Genomic DNA, 15,418 nt, shown 5'->3' on the forward strand with positions numbered 1-15,418 from the left:
AGTTACCTTTAATTCTAATCTCTAAAAATGCAAATACTATTTTTTAAATGTGTATAGCATATTACAGGTCATAAAAACAATTCCAAATACATTAGTTCATTTCAACCTTTCAAAATCCTCTGGCTGGAAAGATATTTATAAAATTGTTAAGTGTCATAATAACAGTCCCTGAATATAGCACAGTAAAAGAAATTACAAATCAACTATTCTGGACTGTTGCCTATTTGGATTTGAAAGGCATATTCACTGACTTCATTCTCTTCTGCGACTATCAGACCAACACATGTATTTAAGACAACCCTTAAATCTTAAGTTAAATGAATATGACAGAGGAGAAACAGTATTTTTCTTTTTAAGGATATTAATCCCTGACCTTTAAAACAAAATGATGGAGTACTTCTACCTATACCCAAAAGGGTACACTAAAAATTACCTGTTGCAGAATCTGACTTTCTATCAGAAGTGGGTGGTGTCTCACAAAGCTCCGCATTTCTGGACTGAGAGTTTTCAGAAGTGTTGTTAGGTTCACACGAGGTGGGTGGAGTAGAGACTGAACTTTCTGACTGGCTGCCATTTGCCACCGATGTTTCACCTTTTAATGAGTGCATCTAGGGTGAAAATACACTGGAATTTAATAAATAGGTAAGAATCTAAACCTACCTGGCAGATGATGCCAAAATAAAAGCCAACTGTCTCCATAAGAGGGAAAAGTACTAAACCTTCTAAATAGATGAATATAAACTGTATAATCCTAAACATGGCATAATCACACTGTAGAATTCAACTACAATGTGACAAGAGCATAAAAAGATTTTCAAAGCACACGGATTTTCCTTCAAATTAGTTCAAGGAAAAAAGTTTCAAGCTATCTTAGCCATTTGCCCAAAGGGGATACTAATGAGAAACTGACTAAATTCCTTAAAATGTGTCAAGCAATACAGTTTGGGACCTTAATGTGCAACCTTTCTCTTGCAACAAAGTAATAGTGATGCTTATTAGTAGTTGACTGAGGGAGGAAAAAAGAAGGGAGAGTAAGAAGTCACTCATTAGGTTCAGGTACTTATAACTTCACAATGCTATATTCAAAATCAATCCAGGAAAATATTTACTACCTTTAAAGTTTAACGGTATGGCAGGTTCCTGGTTATACAGACAGCTCCAAAAATACTCCAATGTCAAGTTTCTGACACACCATTTTCCCATATTTATAAAAAAGAAATTCTGTTCTTTCTCACCTGCCGGACTTTGTGAATTCTGGTAACAAGTTCATCTGCAGAAACACTTCCTGCTATTACTTCCAAGGGAATTCCACTGTCTCCGATAAAGAAACTGGATGGAACACACACTACGGGATCTGTACAATTTAATTAAGTCTAACAATTCATGAAAAACAAGGGGATAATTTCATGAAATACTACTGACAACAAAGCAAAACAAGTCTTTGTGAATTTCACAATGTTACCAGCTAACATGTTTACCAATTAATTTCAACTACCTTATCATTATGCTTGTCATACATGTGATAAACTAATTTATGATTTATCTGTATTGTATAACTGAGTGGGGATCATCCACTACATTCTCCTCTTTTGTAACGTCTACATCTATCTTGCAGCTTGACAGCTTCTTCTAACATTCCAACCAAACTGTCCCATATTGCTTTCAAGATATTGATAGTAAATATGATCCCCATTGCTACAACAGGGATCCCTATGATCCCCTTTGCTACAATGTATTATCTCAAAGAACACTTAGTAGTATAAATTTCCCATAAACAAGAATGCAAGAGTTCCTAAATAAAAATGATTAATTTCAAAATGTCATGAATTAACCAAAAGAAAGGCAATTCCTCAAGCAAAATATCTGTCAAATCAATTCTTTATTGAAAGGATACAGATTTGTGAAAATTGTAGGCAGGCTTCACTGTAAAACAAAATCAAACAGAAAATCACTAGATATATGCATTTCCCCAATACTCAGTTGTTTCATAAAAATTTACTGATATCATTAAAATGATTTTTTGAAGCACTATTTTCTTTCATATTCATCAGCTGGGAGGAGAAAAGTACAATTCTTATTTTACAGACCTTTTCTGGTTTTATAATTTTCAGATTATATTCATTCCTGGAACCCACAAACTGGTGGCCGGATCTGATGACTAAAATCAAGTAGGTCTCTGCCATGTTGCTTCCTAAGCATCAAGTATTCCTGAATACAATATCTTAACTTGTAACAACAGAATATTAATGCTTATGATTTATCTGTGCAAATGATAATACAGTACTTTGTATTAATATTTCAAAACAACCTAAGTATCCACTAGTAAAAATTAACTAAGCAGTCTTAAAAAAAAGACAGAAAAAAGATATATCAAAATGCTACCACTTCTGTAAAAAAGAGAGGATAATAAACAAGAATGTAAGAGAGGGGAGGGAAACAAATTTTCCTGATTTGGTCACTCCAGAGAAGGGGAACTAGGTGGTTAGGGACAGGGATAAAGTGAGACTTTACATTCTGATACAAGTAAGACATACTAATCAATGTAAAGTAGTAATACCAAGAATCAAATTAGTATTTCCAAGAATTAGAAAATTGTTTCATTTTCTGAATATAAACCACAATTACCATAAAATCATCTGAAAGCTGAATGGGAAAAGTATAAAGAAAAGAAGTACCAAGAGTTCTATCTTCCCAAAAATAACCAAAGTGAACTTTAAAAAAAAGATTTATTTATTTTAAGGGGAGGCAGTGGCAAAGGGAGAGGAGGAAAAAAAAAATCTTCAAGTAGACTCCCTGTTGAGTACAGAGCCCAATGCAGGGCTCTATCCCAGGACCCTGACATCATGACCTGAACAGAAATCAAGAGTGGGACCCTAAAATCCCTGAGCTACCCAGGTAGGTGCCCCACCAATGTAAACTTTTGATGCATTCCGTAACAGTTTATTTTCAACATGGGCTATCTCCATAAATAAATACACACTAGAATACTACAAGAACATTAATTTCATAATTTTTATATAGTAAATAAAGCTAACTTTTCATCATATTAGATTCTATTAGCAGGCAGTCCATAAAGAAACAGCAACCATCACTACACACGGGTATTCCTGCAAATGATTTTAGAAATTTATTTTTAGAAAAGAAAGAAAAAAAATAAATTTATTTTTTTAAATGTTAAATACAGGGCTCCTGGGTAGCTCAGTTGGTTCAGCGTCGACTCTTAGTTTTGGCTCAGGGCATGATCTCAGGGATGTGAGATCAAGTCCTGCAATGGGCTCCTCACAGGCCATGGAACCTACTTATGATTCTCTTTCCCTCTCCCTCTTGTCCCTCCTCTATCCCCCTTCCTTTTTCTCAAAAGAAAAATTGGTAGTTACATCAGTCTGTGTATAACCTGTATAAAAATTTGTATAAAAATCCTGATATTCTCAAAAAAAAAAAAAAAATCCTGATATTCTCATTTCTCCCATGTTTCCAATATACCCCTATATTCCTCCTGCCATTACTGGTGCTTCTGGAAATAATGGATAATATAAATGATAGGATATACATTAAAATGGTAAGATTCTTTTTTTTAAAGTATTACAGCTCAATAAATATATAGTTCAACAACTCCTACTGTGAGGCAAACCACTATGATTTGTTTTATGACATTTTTATATTAAAAAATTTTTAATGAAAAATTTGCAAACTGAGGCACCTGGTTGGCTCAGTCAGAAGAGCATGTGACTCCTAATCTCAGGGTCATGAGTTCTGAGTCCCACCATGGATGTAGAAATTACTTAAATAAATAAAATTTTTTTTTAAAAACCCTACTAACTTACAGGTAAATTGCAAATTATTTTGATCTTGACAGTAATTTTTAACCATCACTCATTCATTCTGATATTATCAGTATCCAAAGGACAGGAATACCATTTTATAGCTGCTAATGAATTACTGTTTCTAGGCACTGATCATTGATGCCTGCTGCTAACATCATAAAGACAACAAGTCATTATATGTCTTCTAATGGAAGAATGGAAGACATACCACCATTTATGAAGTAGTCATCATGGAAAAAAAAAATCTAACCTGAATCCAACTGTCAATTTACAGGAAATAGAGGATAGAGGAACAAACTAGGTAACACTAACAGGAATGCAGTCAACAAAATTCATACTGCAGGAAACTAAAGAATGAATCTCCTAGTTTCCCCAAAATATTAACTGCAAAGAAAAAAAGGGGGGGGGGAGTCTACAGACTAAAAGAGACTTGAGAGGTCAACACATCACAATGTGTAGACCTTGATGGATCCTGTGTCAAACAAACAATAATAAATTTAGAATACAACTTTGACATAGATAAGACAACAGAAAATGTGAACAGTAGCTGGATATCTGCTATTAAGAAACAGTTATTATTTTTTTTAGTATTATAGCTATGTTAAGAAATTTAGTTTTTCACATACTAAATTTAGATTAATTAATGTTAAAAAAATATATCTTCCAGAGACATACTAAAATATTTATCAATGAAGTGACACGAAGACTATTTGCCTCAAAATTATATGGGATGGGTGGAAATGGGTCATGGTACTGATGAAACAAGACTGACTAAAAATTGATAATTACCAAAGTAGCTGACAAGTACATGGGAGTTCATTATACTATTCACTTACTTTTGTGTATGTTTGAAATTTTCTACAATAAAAAAAAAAAAAAGACATTTTTAAGTAGGGTTGGGGATAGAAGGAATGGATTGACAAATAAGAGACTTGCAGATAACAAGTACTGTGAGGGACCTAAAAAAGTCCTTACTCCCACTGAAGTAAACAGCTTCATTCCTAAAAATAGGATCCAAAAGAGTGGTCAACATTTCAGAGATAACTGATATATAATTTACAGTTACTTCTAAGTTCTTAGAAGCTGAGGATCACAGTTCTTTTGCATTCCTAGTACACGTCACATTGTTGTTTGGTGGACCAGCAGAACTTAAAGTTTTTCAGCAAGATACCATGATGTATTTGGAAAATGGCAATCAGAATTTAAGTCCCCAATATGCCTTACAGAAAAATCAACATTCTTAAAGTCTAAGAGTATCACCATAAATCACAAAAGACAATTATTATAATACTTTAAAAATTAATACTTTTATAAGCAAACCTTTTGGTATCGATTTTAATAGCAACAAAACTGTCTGAAGATGCTTCTGTCACTTTCTCATCTTCCCAACTTGCAGCCATCTGTGTAGACTGCTCATCATCACCTGTAAAACATTTCAAGGATACTTATAAGGCCAATATCTGCTGATTCTTTCCCCTTGGAATATGGAATTTCAAATAAAATATATAATTCCATAAATACTACAAATAAATTGGTATTTTCTACCAAGTGTGAAAACTAAAATTTTCCAATAAAGTGAAAAGCATGATTATATGTACTGTTAACTTTATAAAAAGTAACAAAAAACAGCTTAGGCTGCCAAAAAAAAAATATATGAAGATGTAATGAAAAAGAATGAAGCTATCTAGATTTTACAAAATATTTTCTAAAAAAAGACATCCAAATTATGAAGCAAATAGTACCACAGTAATTACACGTCATCGTGGAAATGTACAGCAGCTATTCTGGCTTTTGTACACGTGATTTTAGAATAAATATGCAATAGCCTTCATGTAGTACTTTTCTGTCAAGCTCAATGTCCCCACACCACAGCATCACTCTCCAGAATTCCCCCAAGGTAGACAGAAGCAGGTGCAGTTGTGATTGCAGTTTTGGACTTGCTTTTTATCACAGGTACGTTAATTTTAGAAGATATACTTATCCAGGGGCACCTGGGTGGCTCAGTAGGTTAAGTGTCCACTCCTGACTTTGGCTCAGGTCATGATCTCAGCATCCTGAGACAGAGACCTGAGATGGGCTCTGCACTCAGCAGGAGTCTGCTCCTCTCTCTCTTCCTTTCTCTCTGCTCCTCCCCCTGCTTGCAAGCATGCAGGCATGCTCTCTCTCTCTCTAAAGTAAATAAATCTCAAAAGAAAAAAAAAAAAAAAAGGTATGCTGATCCAAAAGTTATCTATGGTGATAGAACTCAGCATATTAGTTACCTGGGTAGAGGTGCTACTGATTGGGAAAGAGCATGAAGGAGCCTTCGGGGGGTGCTGGAAATATTTATATCTTCTCTGGATGAGAGTTACATGAGTGTGTTAATACATAAAAATTCACTGAGGGGTGCTTGGGTGTCTCAGTGGGTTAAGCCTCTGCCTTCGGCTCAGGTCACAATCTCAGGGTCCTGGGATAGAGCCCCGAGTCGGGCTCTCTGCTCAGCAGGGAGCCTGCTTCCCCCTCTCTTTCTCTGCCTCTCTGCCTACTTGTGCTTTCTGTCTGTCAAATAAACAAATAAAAAATTCACTTAGCTGCTCACTTAATATACTTCACTTAGTATACTGTATGTCATACTTCAATGACAAAATGTTTTAAAAGTTCTATCTATCAAGATATTACTTCCTTTTTAGACTTATAATGCCTAGACTTTGATGTAACCACTTACTGATGGACAGAAGGAAACTTACCCAAGTAAGTCAAGAAAAATACTTCTGACGTTTAGCAGAAGTAAGTGCTTTCTCAAAGGTGAACAACCTCTGCCAATTTACAGATTTAAAAAGTTCTCAGGTCAAATTTTTTGTTTAACAAAAATGAATTACAAATACAAAAAAAAAAATTCTGTATCTGTTCTTCCGTAAGTTGTTTTCTTCTCATGTGTAGCTATTTTCCCAATCCACCCTCAGCCTTCCTCATCTCAGTTACCTGTTTGAGGTAATTCCATCCCTTCAGTTTTTAGGCCAGAAACTAGTTATCCCTGACTTCAGCTCTCTCTCCAAGATATATGCAGAATGTAACTATTTCTTACCACTTTCACTGCTACCACCCTGATTTAAGCTACCACATCTCACCTAGATGATTACAATAGCCTCCTAACTGGTTTCCCTGCTCATTCTAGCAGCCCCATCAATGCCAATCAATATAGTTTTTATTGCATCTTTAAAATACCACAAATGGGGGCACCTGGGTGGCTCAGTGGGTTAAAGCCTCTGCCTTTGGCTCAGGTCATGGTCTTTGTTCTGGGATGGAGCCCTCGTCGGGCTCTCTGCTCAGCAGGGAGCCGGCTTCCCCCTCTCTCTCTGCCTGCCTCTGCCTACTTGTGATAGCTCTCTCTGCGTGTGTGTCAAATAAATAAATAAAATCTTTTAAAAAAATACCACAAGTAAGTCTGAAAAATCATCCAGCATCTTGCTGTTGAGGTAGCTGGACAACTTAGATCTTATTCATCAGTCTCCTGAACTCTTCCTTTCTCAGAAACATAGATACTGTCCAAAAATTTTCTGATATCTTTGTTTTTAACTGTTGTGGCTTGCTAAATCAAAGCAGCTGAGTTTGATACAAGTCCAATGTCATTTCCTTCAAGAATTAACTCATCTTTCTGAACTTGAGATACTGAACAAACAATACATGGCCTCATTCAAACCTGCAGATGTGTTTTCCATCCAAGAAATTCTAGATTTTAACAAAAGAACCATTCTCCCGAATAACAATATTGATGGGGAAGTGATCATACAAAGACCTCATCTTGTAAGGGAAGCCTAGCGTAGCCCCCTTGATCATGTTGTTTTGTTGTTTTTTAAAGTAATCTCTACAACCCATTTTGGGCTCAAACTCAACACCCCAGGTCAAGAATCACATGTTCTACTGACTGAGCAAGCCAGGAGCAACCTGTCCCCCAGATTATATACTGTACATGACTACAGGTTATGTGAATAGTAGCCAGTTCTTTCCTATTTCCCCACCATTTGTCAACTCAGAGCCTCCTCTTTCTCCTTCCGAGGAGATGGAGTCCTACACTGACATGACTAAAGTCCCTTTGCAGGGTTCCTCTGGGGCCTTTCACAGTTAACTGTGCATCCCTTCACAGTGATGTCGACATTTTCTGGAATGCCAAGTCTGACTGCTGACTGCAGTAGATGTGGCAAAGCTGTTCAGTCGATTATTAGCATGGCAACTTTTGTTAAGAGTCTTACCACATCAATACTCTGCTCAAAATCTACAATGGCTCCCAATTTCCCTTACATTATAAGTCAAAGTCCCTACAAATGGCCTCACGCCTCCAGTTACCTCTCTGACCTCCTATCTCTTTACCTTTTTCCTATTCTGCTAATATAAAAAGACGCTTACTTTAAGGTCTTTGTACTAGTTGCTTCCTCTACCTTGAATATTCTCCCCACAGATATTTACATGGTCAACACTCAACTCCCTTAAGTTCTTGGTCAAATATTACCTTCTCAATAAAGACTTCCCTACTATATGCTACTTTTTTTTTAATTGTGTTATGTTAGTCACCATACAACACATCATTAGTTTTTGATGTACCGTTCCAAGATTCATTGCTTACATATAACACCCAGTACTCCATGCACTACATGTCCTCCTTAATTACCCACCACCAGGATCACCCATCCCCTCCACCCTTCTCCTCTCAAAAACCCTCAGTTTCTCAGAGTCCACAGTCTCTCGTGGTTCGTCTCCTACTCTGATTTCCCCCTCTTCACTTTTCCTTTCCTTCTCCTAATGTCCTCCATGTTATTCCTTATGTTCTACAAGTAAGTGAAACCGTATGATAATTGACTTTTTCTGCTTGACTTATTTCACTGAACATAATCTCCTTCCAGTCCCCTCCATGTTGATACAAAAGTTGGGTATTCATCCTTTCTGATGCCTGAGTAATATTCCATTTATATATGGACCTCATCATCTTTATCCATTTGTCTGTTGAAGGGCATCTCGGCTCTTTCCAGTTTGGCTATTGTGGACATTGCTGCTATAAGCACTGGGGTACATATAGCCCTTCTTTTCACTACATCTGTATCTTTGGGGTAAATACCCAGTAGACTATACACTACTTTAAAATGACAGCCTTTAGGGGCAGCTAGCTGGCTTAGTTAGTAGAGCATGCAACTCTTTTTGATCTCAGGGTCATGAGCTCAAGGCCCACAAGTCCCATATATAAATACAAATAAAAAATAAAATGACAGCCTTCAGACATTCCCAAAGTTCCCTAATTTCCTAGTCTTTTTTCCCCTGTAATACTTTTGACCTTCCAACAGACCATGTGTTTACTTATTATATTTACTGTCCCCCACAAATTAGAATGCAGGCTCCATGAGAGCAAGGATTATTTTTTTAATATAATTTTTATTATATCTTTCTTAATATAACTCAAATGCCTACAACACAACCTGGCATATGTTAAGTACCTGACATATAGCAAGCTCTCAATAAGTATTCTGTGGAACGAATAGCTAAATTTCTTGTAGAGTAAGTATCCTGGCATACCTATAATAATTGACTAATGCTGCATATTTGAGTATTTTCTATGTGAGATGATCCAGGAAGAGGAGCTTGACAAATCTGGCCATGGAGAAGTAAAGAGGGAGTGGAACACACCCACAGACCACGACCAAAAAGAATGCCCATTAGCAGATTCCCAGATGTTGAGAAAGCAAATGGGGAAAATTATCATTTGCAGCGACATCATTCTGAGCACATCTTCCAACACTGTGGGGTGGCACGTAAAATTCCAAGTGAATGACAAAATTATCAACCTAGAAAATAGCTATATGGGAACATTCTTACTACAAACATTCTTAGAGAAGAATGTGAGGCAAGAAAGACCCTTTTTATTCATTCTTTTTTCATACATTCACGATTTTATTCTACATTTACTTTGTCCAAGGCAATGGGCTATAGATAAGCTAAATATGAAACAAATGAGACACTGTCTGCTCTCAGTGGAGTTTAAAAATCTAATGCTACAAAAAATGTACTTTTTTGGTAAACAATTATAAATAATTGTACTAATAAATACTATGAAAAAAAGAACAGATCTAAGAAAATAATGAGACCTTTTGAGATCAGACAGGGAAGCCTTCTCTAGGGTGACATTTAAGGTAAGACCTAAAGGATGAAAAAGCTGAGCTGGGCCAAGAGCCTGAACAGTTCACTAAGCAGGATTTTATGCGTAGGAAAAGGCCTGTGCGACTGTGTGACTGTGTGTCATAAACAACACGGAACATGAGATAAGAGATGACTAAAGAGTTGAGATTCAAAGATAACTCCCACAGTACAGTTTATCAATCTGGATGTAAAAGTCGTGCCATTTACTAAATGAACAACACTGGTGGGGAGAAAAACAAGTTCAGGCAGTAAATATACTTTTATACTTGAGGATCTTGTGAGGCATCTAAGTGGGGATGACAAGGGGATAGCTAGAAGTATGGATGTCCTGCCTCTGAAGTTGGTACTTTTCAGTATGTTGTACCACATGGGGACAGTCCCAAATATCACATCCCCACTAGCAGTGTCTGTCCATAACTCAGCTTAGTGGCAGCAGCAACAGCTGCTTGACCAACAGAGATGTAAGGCTGAATGGAATTCCTTAACTCACTGAGACCCACCTTAATTCTACAGAGTAAAATTACTAACCAACTTTAGTATCTTTACTTATTAATCAGTACATGAACTATACTATGGAGTTAGGCCAGCCTAAAATTTTAGTAGGAAATGTTGTATCTTTGGTAGTATCAGCAGCATCCAAAGTAAAGACACTTAAAAAGAACAATACAGGGGCATCTAGCTAGCTCAGTAGGTAGAGCATGTGACTCTTGATCTCAGGGTTGTGAGTTCTGAGCCTCACACTGGGTGTAGAAATTTTTTAAAAAATAAAATAAAATCTTAAAAACAAACAAACAAAAGAACAATACAAACTCAGAAGCAAAGAGTTGCAGAGCTTAGTACAGCCAGGAATTCCAACCCAGAAAATGTCAACTAGTCAAAATCTAAAAGCTTTTGTGGTCTTTCTGAATCAAAAAAGGCAGTAAATAGTGTCTGTCATGAAAAGTTTAGCCCACTAGCAACACTAGTCTGTGAACTGACACTTTGCTTCAGGATCCTTGTCAGAATATTCTACCTTCCCAAAAACAGAATCACAATCTTCAGTTTTATTTCTTTCAAGTTACAAAGATATAACACTTTAAAAATACTTGCTAAGTTCTTGTCTGAACTAGTAGTAATCTCTCCAGTTTTAATTCTATAATTTTCTTTAATTCATCCACGAAAATTTCACTAAATATAAACAACCTGCCTAAAGTGCCTCCCAACTGAGGGGTTATATGAAACAAAGTATGCCCTCAAGACCATTCTTCCAGCCTTTCAGATATCTTTTTAATTTTCTTTTTTTTTTAATTTTTATTTATTTATTTGAGAGAGAGAAAGAGCGAGCATGAGAGGGGAGAAGGTCAGAGGGAGAAGCAGACTCCCTGTGGTGCTGGGAGCCCAATACGAGACTGATCCCGGGACTCCAGGATCACGACCTGAGCCAAAGGCAGTCGCTTAACTAACTGAGACACCCAGGCACCCTTAATTTTCTTTTTTTTTTTTTTAAACATCTTAATTTTATTTTTCTCAGTGTTTCAAGATTTACTGTTTCTTTCTAATTTTCTACTGAACTGCTTTACTTTTGTCAGGGTATCCCATCTAAAAAAATCATGAGTTCTGGCTATAACAAAGGTCCCGGCAATATGTAAGGGTTGCAGTTTCAAGACCCCACTAACTACATACTCCTAGAGTGAAACTAATCCCACCTAGTGTTCGGGATTAATGTACGAAAACTCTAGAAAAGCCAACAGTATTTTAAACAGGTCAAGAGGCAAACTCCTTTGACAGATGCTAATGGAGTTCCTACAAACATTCAACAGAGTCACAGATATTCCGCAAACATGTAATATGTGCTCATCAGTAAGTTGTTAATGGAATACACACACATACACACAGAGAATCCCAAAGACCTCTAACTTTATTTTGCTACAGTAATAACTAGCACTGTTTCCTAATGTTCGTTAATTAAATCTAGCATTTCTTATTTCAAATTAACTATTTAGCCCAAAAGTATCTTCTAGGAACATTTAGACACCATCAGTTGTGTTTTTTGTTTTAAAAATGACTACCATCAAGGAGCCTGGGTGGTTCAGTCGGTTAAGTGTCTGACTCCTGATTTCAGCTCAGGTCATTATCTCAGGGTCCTGGGATCAAAGCTGGCATTGGGCTTCCCACCCAGCTGGGAGTCTGCCTGAGGATTCTCTCTCTCTCATTCTGCCCCTCCCCCATAAAATAAATAAATAAATAAATAAATATATATATATATATATATTTTTTTTTTTATGACTACCGGGGCACCCTGTGTGGCTCAGTCAAAAAGCATCTGCCTGGGGCGCCTGGGTGGCTCAGTGGGTTAGGCCTCTGCCTTCAGCTCAGGTCATGGTCCCAGGGTCCTGGGATCAAGCCCCGCATCGGGCTCTCTACTCAGCGGAGAGCCTGCTTCCTCCTCTCTCTCTGCCTACTTGTGATCTCTGTCTGTCAAATAAATAAATAAAATCTTAAAAAAAAAAAAAAAAAGCATCTGCCTTTGGCTCAGGCCATGGATCAAGCCCCAGCAGGGCAGGAAGCCTGCTGCTTCTCCCTCTCCCACTCTCCCTGCTTGTGCTCCCTCTCTCACTGTGTGCGTGTGTGTGTGTGTGTGTGTGTGTGTCTCTCTCTCTCTCTCTCTCCATGAAATAAATAAATAATCTTTTTTTTTTCTTTTAATTAAAAATAAAGGGGCGCCTGGGTGGCTCAGTGGGTTAAAGCCTCTGCCTTCAGCTCAGGTCATGATCCCAGAGTCCTGGGATAGAGCCCCATATTGAGCTCTCTGCTCAGCAGGGAGCCTGCTTCCTCCTCTCTCTCCCTCTGCCTGCCTCTCTGCCTACTTGTGATCTCTGTCAAATAAATATCTTTTTTTAAAAAATTAAAAATAAATTAAAACAGGGGCGCCTGGATGGCTCAGTGGGTTAAGCCGCTGCCTTCGGCTCAGGTCATGATCCCAGGGTCCTGGGATCGAGCCCCGCATCGGGCTCTCTGCTCAGCGGGGGGCCTGCTTCCCTTCCTCTCTCTGCCTGCTTCTCTGCCTACTTGTAATCTCTGTCTGTCAAATAAATAAACAGAATCTTTAAAAATAAATAAATAAATAAATAAAATTTAATTAATTAATTAAAACAAATTTAAAAATTAAAAATTGACTACCATAATCCTAGATTTCCTGACTTCTATATCAATTTCATTAATCCATGAGGTCTACAGTTGCTCAGTTTTTCTCAAGAAACAAAAAGCAAAACAAAAAACACAGCTTTTGGAAGCTGCTAAAAAAAAATTTGTCAGGACAGGATGGAAATATTTTGTGATCCTGGTGCACATCACTTAACCACTGTGGACATAAATTTCCTCAACTAAGAAATGGGTACAATAATATCTGCTCTACTTATAAAGAATCAAGGAGATTTTATGTGAAAAACAACTTAAAATGTCATAAAACTACTACTATGCTCTTAATAAGTATAGATAATTTAATTTTCCTTTCCTTTTTAATCCCTTTTTATCCCTTTTTCTTCTTATAGGATTATAGCAGTTATGCATCTAAAATATAACTCTAAAGACACATAAGAGGATCAAACTGCTCTTCTAATGAACAATTAACTAAAAATTTGTCATAACTTAAAACAATTATAAATTTCAAACTTGATTTGAAGTGAAGCTCATATTTTAGCCTCTGTTCACGGCGTTGCATAAAGTTATAGAGCTGCTATCTAGTCTCCCAAGGGTCATTAAGTTAATGAGTACACCGTTATTAAGCATAAATTGCTGAAATAATACACCTCAAATTAATAGAAATCACAAACACTAATTTGGCTCATGTGATGAGAATAGCAAAACCATAGAGGCTTAGGTCTACTGTAAATCTAGAAGATTTTTGTAATAAAATAGGGTAGTCATAAAAGACGGAGCAAAATAAACCAGAGTAACACAGGATAAATGAGTTAGCTCACGTTCTCGAAACTACAGACATTAGACTAGGTAGACAGCAAAACGAACCAAAGACTGAAAGGCTACTTCTTCTAAACAAACGGTACAAAAACCAAGTTGCAACAAAGCAAATACTCCACATTAGACTCTCCCCCTGTTAGAATTTAAAAAAAAAAAAAAATCCAACCTATATAAAGCTCAAAAGTTTGCGTTTCAGGAACGTACGATCGCCAGTAGCCGTGAACATCAGGTGGTTTCTCTTTGTTGCTAACCGATGACACAGCTTTCTTCCTGACAGTCCACAACTAATTACGAACCCAATTGCCTGCCTAATGGACTGTCTCTATCACCACCTAAACACTTGTGCTACACAAACGTTAGGCATCCCGAAGTGGGTCCTCGGGGGCAGAGACATCTACCGGGGTGCCCGAGAGAAGGCTGTTGGGGTCTAAGTGCGCCAACTCCTCAGGGGGCGCAGCGGGGGTACGCGGCTAGGGCCTTCGGGACGCGGCCCCGTGCCCTGCCAGAGCTGTAGGCGGGGCTCTGAGAGCTGTGGGGGCGAGGCGGGGACCGTGCCTCCCGCCGGGGTGCTGGAAGAAGCGGGAGCTGGGGGCCTCGCCAGGCCCGGCATGCCCCAAACGGTAGGGGGAAGCGCTGGGAAACCAGGGACGGCAGCCTGGGCCTCTCGGAGTTCGGAGGAAAAGCTAGAACTGGAGGTAGGCCGAAGGAGTGTCCGGCCACAACTCGGGCCCCCGCCCCCTTCACCTGCCACGAATACCACGAAGACCGCGCCGCTCCTCTTAGCCGACGCGATGGCGGCCGGAATGGCGCCCTGGAACCACAACATCGCTCTCCTCTGGCCCAGGCGCTCGCTCGGAGTGTTGTTGCCGCGGTCCCGAAGCTGACCCCGCCCTCTCCTTCGTCTGGCCCCGCAGCCCCCGCAGCCCAAGCTGATCTGGCCCCCGCCTCCGCGCAAGCACGCAATCCCGTCAGCAGTCCCCTGGGACGCGCGCAAGCGCGCGGACCAGGCGCGCTCTGCGCCCCGTGACGCCGCACGTCGCCGTGGGCACGGCGCCCCAGTGCCTTGTCTCGTTGGCAAGTTGGTGTGGGCGCGCGGCCGCTAGGCCTCAGACTCCGCAGTTCCGGAAATGGAAAGAGCCAGTGAGAAAGATGACTAACGGCTACGGTGCGACGGCGACGCCTTCATAAGGCATGACGGGAATTGTAGTCTTCTTAGGCTTCTTTTCCTCCTATGGGGAAAACGTAACTGTGGTTTCCGGGGCACAACTGAAGGGGGCAGCAGTGAGAGAGCCTTTTTCCAATCTGTAAAGGGGAGGAGAGGACACGGTGCCCACTGTCTAGGAGGTGTTCTCCGCCGTCTCATTGAGACGTTAAGTATGGAAGAAGTCGTCCCCGCCCCGGTTTGAAACCTTAATTGTGGACGATGTAATTCTTTATGATGATTAATGGCCATAGTGTGATAGGGTAGGTGCTTC

The 15,418-nt window shown here is 38.9% G+C and overlaps 1 protein-coding gene across 2 annotated transcripts in view; it reads right to left on the reverse strand.

The window, feature by feature from the left end:
• Positions 1–15,075, reverse strand: part of UBXN4 (UBX domain protein 4) — a 59,275-nt gene extending 44,200 nt beyond the window's left edge. The window contains exons 1-5 of one of the 2 annotated variants that reach the window (XM_032353829.1): positions 14,688–15,075; positions 5,145–5,247; positions 1,895–1,923; positions 1,236–1,354; positions 434–608 (exon numbers count right to left, since the gene is read on the reverse strand). In XM_032353829.1, coding sequence (XP_032209720.1) covers positions 434–608; positions 1,236–1,354; positions 1,895–1,923; positions 5,145–5,247; positions 14,688–14,769 — 508 coding nt within the window. In that variant the 5' untranslated portion in view covers positions 14,770–15,075. Of the gene's footprint in view, positions 1–433; positions 609–1,235; positions 1,355–1,894; positions 1,924–5,144; positions 5,248–14,109; positions 14,132–14,687 lie in introns of those variants that run through there. The other variant, XM_032353830.1, reaches the window with a different exon arrangement.
• Positions 15,076–15,418: the final 343 nt, after the last annotated feature.

The sequence above is a fragment of the Mustela erminea genome, chromosome 8 (genome assembly GCF_009829155.1).
Source record: "Mustela erminea isolate mMusErm1 chromosome 8, mMusErm1.Pri, whole genome shotgun sequence".
NCBI classification, from domain to species: domain Eukaryota; kingdom Metazoa; phylum Chordata; class Mammalia; order Carnivora; family Mustelidae; genus Mustela; species Mustela erminea.